At 45.1% G+C, this 7336-nt stretch overlaps 1 protein-coding gene across 2 annotated transcripts in view; it reads right to left on the bottom strand.

The window, feature by feature from the left end:
• Positions 1-370: 370 nt before the first annotated feature.
• The window catches only part of Erich1 (glutamate rich 1), a 66761-nt gene continuing 59795 nt past the window's right edge, over positions 371-7336 (bottom strand). The window contains exons 4-6 of one of the 2 annotated variants that reach the window (XM_038329064.1): positions 5621-6064; positions 2552-2746; positions 371-1425 (exon numbers count right to left, since the gene is read on the bottom strand). In XM_038329064.1, the coding sequence (XP_038184992.1) occupies positions 1334-1425; positions 2552-2746; positions 5621-6064 (731 nt within the window). In that variant the 3' untranslated portion in view covers positions 371-1333. The remainder of the gene's footprint in view (positions 1426-2551; positions 2747-5620; positions 6065-7336) is intronic. The other variant, XM_038329065.1, reaches the window with a different exon arrangement.

Raw genomic sequence — 7336 nt, 5'->3', positions numbered from 1 at the left:
CTAAGGAAATACACATTTACTCTGCTGACACTGTGACACGATGCTGTCTGTCATTTACTGTGCCCACACTTAAAAATCCAAGTGAAAAAAAGGGGAAGAAAGAGTTGGTGGTGATGGCTCCTTAACCCCCCAACTCAGGAGACAGGCAGGCGGACCTCTGTGAGTTCGAAGCCAGCCTGATCTACAGAGCGAGTTCCAGGATAGTCAGGGCTACACAGAGAAACCTGTCTCAAAAAACAAACAAACAAAAAAAACCCCCAACCAACACAAGATTCCATTTGAGCTAGGATGGTGGCACCGACTTATGACGCGAGGACTTGAGAAGGGTCAGCAGTGGTGCCAGGGAGGACTGACTACTCTCCACAATGACTAGTCGATGAACTTCACTTTATTCTTATTATATTTTCATGGATACAGCTAGGATTCGTGAGTCCTTGTCTCCCTCAGCCCCTGTGCTGTCAGGTGACTAACGCTTTTAGAGCTCAGCGTTAAAAACTGGTGGGTGTTCCCGTAATACAAAGAGAGATGAAACAAGAAAAACGTTATACTATTTCTAATGTCGATCAGAGAGAATAAGTCCAGCTATAACCAAACTATTTAACCTTTTTACCAATATAAAACTTGTGATAAACACGGCATTTAAAAAGTATTATTTCGTGTGTGCATGCATGTGCGTGTGTGTTTGTGAGTGTGGGTGCACACATGCCACAGGGGATCACAGAGAATAATTTTCAGGAACAGGTTCTTGCCTTCCTCCTTATTGAGGCGGGATCTCTGTGTTTTTGCTGCTGCACTATAGGCTTCTGGCGAGCTGGCTGGGGAACCTCCAGCGAGTTCTCCCATCTCTGCCTTCCATCTTGCTATAGGCTGGGGTACAGATGCATACATTGCAGCAGCTCTGGGTTGCAGGGCTCGGACTCCAGGCAGCACAGCATAGCTCTTCCTACATGCCAAGCCACCTCCCTGGGCACTAAGGTTTTCAGACACAGGGTGATTTTTAATAACAAATATGATAACTTCAAATTATATTGCTTATTTAATAAAATGTCCGTTTTTAATTATTGTGGACACCAGAAAAAAAAATCCAGTGATATGTAGTAATTCAATACATATGTAACAATAAGCAAGTGAAACACTTCAATTTTACTCCAATTTCCCACCTAATGCCTTAATTACTATATACAAGCACAGAAATAATTAATAAGGCAGAAATGTCTTCAATGTCTCCAGTGTTTGACTCACACAGAAAATAAATCTTTCTGTACAAGAATGAAGTTCAGTCCGTGACATATTTGTATTTAACACCTTCTTGTTAAAGAGCAGACAGATCTTCTTAAAGAGACGCTGCTTCATTCACTGTTTCCTTCTCAGGAAGAATATGTGTGATCCAATAGTTAAAGAAGGCGGAGATCACTCTGGCATGGTCTGTAAGGCAAAAACAAAACCAGAACAAACAAACAAAACAATAAAATCATAAATACTAATTATTTTATAGGTTTTAGCCCTCGGGCCCAGAGAACACCCGAAACAATCTAAGAAATGCTATCTTGGTACAGCAATAAGCTGACAGCGGCACAGTGCAAATGGAGACAGGAAGGAAACAGAAGGTCGAGTCCAGGAAAGGAATGGGATCCTAAGTGGCACACACCGGGAGCTGGTGTCTTCGGCTTTCAGGATGGCAGTGCTGTATCATGACAGCCAAAACTCAGCCGAGGGGGCGGAGTTCATCTCTACACACCTGCCAGCCCTCCAGGCCCTTCCCAAGGGGCCAAGACTTTTCTTGAACATCAGGTTTTACAATCACCCCAAGTGGCATGTGAGCCACAGGTCCCAGAAAAGACACATCTAGAGTTTAGTTTAGGGTGGTTCTACCTCTAAAGATTGCAGCTAGAGAGAACACGAGACAGCCCTAAGCCTGGAGGTAGAGGTTGGGGCAGAGGGGACCCCTCCACAGCTCTGGCCCAATCCCAGGGCTCCCCTTGATTTGGTCCATATGATGTTTTACTTCCAAACCACGTAGTATATAGTATCTAGGAGACCTGGTGCCGGGGTGTGTGTGTGTGTGTGTGTGTGTGTGTTTGTGTGTGTGTGTGTGTGTGAGATTTCCCCTTTATTACACACAGGCCCTCTGAGATCCTATTTGTTTTTTGCTATGGACAAGGTGTTTGAGCTCTCTGTGTCTTTTTCTGTGCTGGGATAATATAAGGAAGCTTCACAGCGAATCCGAGAGCAGGGAAGTGGAGAGCAGACACCCCTACTTGCAAGATCGAAAGACAGAAAACTTCACCCTCTACCAAATTGGCAGGGCAGAAAAGAGGAAAACAAAATGAATTATTCCACTTCCAATTAAACTTAGAGCCCCCAAAAAACTGGTAACCTAAAGGCCAAAAATTAGGTGGCACATATGTTTTCGCATACATTATGAGACTTTTTTTAATGCCAACCAGAAGCACACGGAGCCCCTTTCTCTGAAGGTTCCGTTCTAGGTCTTGTGAGTATCTTTTCACATTCCTCTCCGGGGAAACCCTTGAGTGGATGCTGCAGTACTTACCAGGGGGCATGACACAATGCTCTGGGAACATCTTCAGAGCGCTCTGCAGCCTCTCGGTGTCCTGCAGGAGCAGCAGAGTTTTCAGGTGGTCCAGGATGAGCACGTCTGAGGCGGGCATGCTCCGAGACTCGAGGAGGTGAAGCAGCTCTTCAGTTGTTTCTACGCACACTGAGGGATCAAAGTCTTTGGAAGTTTCTGAAAGGAGACCCACAGAATCTTAGTTTCAAGATAAACTTCACTTCTTTCAGAGACCTCAAATAAACCTTCTGCTTGCGATGAGATGCGTGAAACGTAACAAGCTCCCAGGAGAGAACTGGGATAGGACTATGGGAAGAAAGACGAGCGTGTGCCACTATTGGTACGGCACCAGAAATCCAGCTTGTGTGCAGCTGATTGTTTAAACAGCTTCCAAGCATAATACAATGCCCCGAGTCATAGACAACAGCAGGGAAAGACAGACAAGGAAACTAGGTTCAAAGGCAAGCTACAGGTCTTTAAAAACAGCAGCAACAGAGCAAGGGTTCTGGCTGCTTAGCACAAATCAAGAAAAGTCACCTGAGAGGTCAGCTTTGTTCTCTGAAAGGTCCACTGATCTAGGCATCTGTCTTGGAAAGACAATAGGTTTTTTTTTTTCCTGTGGCTCTTTTAAACTTTCTATTTATTTACTTATTATTTTAGTCAGCACACTAAGCAATGGATTTCATTTCATATTCACATGCACCCCTGGTTCTTACTTGCCCCACCGCTGCCTCTGCCTGCTGCCATCACCGCTCTTTCTGGTCCCTAACCAGTCGTCCCTTCTACAGCTTCTGTGTCACTTGGTTTCCATACCCTCTGCTGTCCCTCCCTCCCCACTGTCTTTGGATCTCTTCCTCCATCTCACGGTCCCCTTTCTACTTCCATGTCCTGGACACACACACACACACACACACACACACACACACACACACACTTCCATGTCCTGGACACACATACACACATGCACACACACACACACACACACACGCACACACGTGCACACACACACACGTAAATTAAAACTTAGATTTCCATATGGGAAACACAATTGCAGTATCTGTACATCTCAGTCTGGCTTGCTTCACTGAACATCAGTGATGGTCTTAGTTTTAGTTTCCTGGAAGGGTCACAGCTTCAACCTCCTTGCAGCTGGATACAATTCCATTGTAGTATGGACCATATTTTCCAACTTCAGGGTTTTCTGTGTCATCAGCTTCCTGTGGTTGATGGTGTGCTTACATGCGACACTCTCTGTGTCAGTCCTTGTGGCTGTTTAAATATGAATGGCCAACGCAGGCTCAGAGATTTGAATGCTTGGTCACCAGGGAGAGGTGCTCTTAGGAGGTGTGGCCTTGCTGGAAAAGGTGTGGCCAGAGGGGAGGAAGTGTGTCACTGGAGGTTTCAGAAGCTCAAGCCAGGCCCCGTGTCTCTCTCTTCCTGCTGCCTGCAGATCTGGGTGTAGAAACTCTCAGCTCCTTCTCCAGCGCCATGTCTGTCTGCATGCTACCATGCTCCACTCCATGACAATAATGGACTGAACCTCTGAACTGTAAGCCAGTGCCAATTAAACGTTTTCCTTTATAAGATCTGCCGTGGCCATGGTGTTTCTCCACGGCAATAGAAACCCTAACTAAGACTGTCCTGCTGGAGCCTATATGGCCTTTATCACTTTGAAAAGCTCAGCTGTCGTCTCCAGGAACACCTCCTGTTCTGCCTGCCGTCTTCCCGAATTACAGCTGAGTGTCAGACCTGCTGTGTAGGGGGCATTTCACACACATCATTACAGTTACCTCTCACACAACTCTACTCTCAAGAACATCCACTGGCTGGCTGGCATCGGCATCTAGTGCACCCACACCTTTCCCTAGATGCCCCAGTGATGCCATCCAGATGGGAGAGCCAACTTTCAGTGCATCTTGTTCTGAATGTGATCACAGTGGACGCTGATTGGCACCAGTTCCTTCTGGTCCTTAGGTCAATTGCTAATCAAACAGTATGAAAATGAGCAATTGTCAACCAGGAGAATAGATCATTATTTTTTTCAGATCCTATATAAATGTACATGCAGTTACTCAAAAATGCTTACTGAAAACTGAGGCCAGCAGGTTGTACATGAAAAGGAAAAGCCAGGGTGCCTCTAGGAAAAGCTGTGGCTCGTTCACTTCTCTGCAGCTAATAAAAACGAGCAGCCGGTTCAAGCAGCAGCTGAGATGGTCTGCTTTTAGAAACACAGCCTCCAACACCAACACATCCCAGAACCTGACTTTAGAGACGCAAAGCTCATAAGCACAATCCACATGTGGGAACCCCAACTTCACGGGGGCACGAGGGAGCCCCAACTTCATGGTGGGAACCCAAACTTCATGGCAGGAGCCCAACTTCAAAGTGGGAACCCCAGCTTCACGGTGCTGGCTGTTGTTTCCCACAAGGTGCACAGGAGAAACAACATGTAGGAGCCGTGGGCGAACACAGTTCATGTTAGAAAGAATTGAAATAGTCTGGGTTTTGACTTGGAACTTGCTGTTTACTTAGAACACTGTGATGGCTGATCCTAATTATCAACTAGAATCAGCTGCGAGATGGCCCTATGGGCAAGTCCATGGTGGATTATATCACTTAGGGCTAATTACAATTGGAAGATCCACCCACTGTGGCTAGGTACCCTTTCAGATTTGGATCCTGGAAAAAGAGAGAGAGAGGGAGAGAGAGGGAGAGAGAGAGAGAGAGGGAGAGAGAGAGAGAGAGGGGGAGAGGGAGAGAGAGAGGGAGAGAGAGAGAGAGAGAGAGAACGCGCGAGCGAGACTGACTTCCCTACCAAGATGGCCTCTCTTCATTATATGTAAAATGATATATGGAGGCCAGTAAATCCCCTTCTTCCTTAAGTTTCTTCTATCAGACATCTTATTAGAGCAATGTGAAAAATAAATAAGACTCACACTTTAATGTGTTTTATGCAGTAACAATTGAAGCATTTTACGACACTAGTTATTTTCCTAATATTGAGTGGCTGCCACCATTCAAAGGAAGACATGGGTAGAAGGGACACCGTACCATCATAAAAATAAATTTCTTGTGTTGACCTGAGAAAACTCAGGATGCTGTCGGCCTTGCTGTTGGCAAGCTTAATGTCTTCCTGGGTGGCGCCTGTGACAGAGCCCTCCTGGTCCTCCTCGGTCTCTCCCCCTGCGATGCCGTCCCCTTCGGCCTCACTGCCGCTCTCGGGCTGATACAGGAAACTGATCCCACAGGGCTTGGCGATGGAGCCGGCCTCTCTCTTCCTCCTAAGCTGCAGCTTCTTTTTCAGCTTCTTTCTTTTATTTTTGCTCATCATGGGGGCATCTGGAAGCTGGGGGTGCATTTTCTCTTGCAAAAGCCCTGGCTGTGTCTCTAATTCTGCTTGCTTTAGAACAACATCATTGAGGTTTTGAATATTTTTCTTGGATTTGTGCCTTCTAATTCTTTTCCTTTTTGGTTGATCCTGAAGATCTGGCTCTGCTGAAAAATTCAAATACAGTAATTTTGGGTAAAATAGAACCATAGCAATCATATTTAGCTAAAAGACATTTTCTACCAGGATTTGTATAGTTTCAGTACAAAAGGTATTTAAACAACTTACTTCAGTGATTCTCAACTTTACCTTCAGTGATTACTTCACTTAGATATTAGTCTAAACTACAATTCATATGAATATCCATCTTTATTTCCTCATCCTACAAAAAAATATACATACCCATGGCTATGAGAATTGTGACATTTAGACTGCTTTTAGGGATATAGTTGTTGCTTTATTAGTGCAAAATTTAATCTCCCATGGTCCTGGAATAAAAGCATATGAACTAGTCTTATTTATTTACTTAATTGTTTTTCTTGAGATGGGGCTTCCTATATAGTTGATACCAGGGTGGCTTTAAATTTGAGATCATCCTGCCTCAGCCTCTAGCTGTCTGTCTTCAGAATGCGAGGGTTGTCCTACTGAACGGGAATAGACATTTACATGTTTTCCGTTCTAAGAGTTGCAGGAGCTAGTGTGAGCAACCCATCAATGAGACACACAGAAATATCTCAGGAGCGGCACAGCCCCATACAGAGACAGTGGAAAAATACTGTACATGAGGTTGGGTGGGAGAACACCCAGTAGAGGCACTGTTACTAACACGAGGGAGGCTGACCGTGCAGGACTGACTCCCAAAGAATGGATGGACACTATGGAGACCGATGGATGTATACGGAGACCGTTGGATGTATACGGAGACCGTTGGATGCATATGGAGACCGATGGATGTATATGGAGAGTGTTGGATGTATATGGAGACCGTTGGATGTATATGGAGAGTGTTGGATGTATATGGAGACCGTTGGATGTATATGGAGAGTGTTGGATGTATATTGAGACCGTTGGATGTATATGGAGACTGTTGGATGTATATTGAGACCGTTGGATGTATATGGAGACTGTTGGATGTATATGGAGACCGTTGGATGTATATGGAGACTGTTGGATGTATATGGAGACCGTTGGATGTATATGGAGACCGTTGGATGTATATGGAGACCGTTGGATGTATATGGAGACCGTTGGATGCATACGGAGACCGTTGGATGTATATGGAGACCGTTGGATGTATATGGAGAGTGTTGGATGTATATGGAGACTGATGGATGTATATTGAGACCATTGGATGCATACGGAGACCGTTGGATGTATACGGAGACCGTTGGATGTATATGGAGACTGTTGGATGTATATGGAGAGTGTTAGATGTATAT

Source organism: Arvicola amphibius, chromosome 4, assembly GCF_903992535.2.
Source record: "Arvicola amphibius chromosome 4, mArvAmp1.2, whole genome shotgun sequence".
Taxonomy (NCBI): Eukaryota; Metazoa; Chordata; class Mammalia; order Rodentia; family Cricetidae; genus Arvicola; species Arvicola amphibius.
Note: the sequence above shows the minus strand (reverse complement) of the source record. Positions and strands in the feature narration are given on the sequence as shown.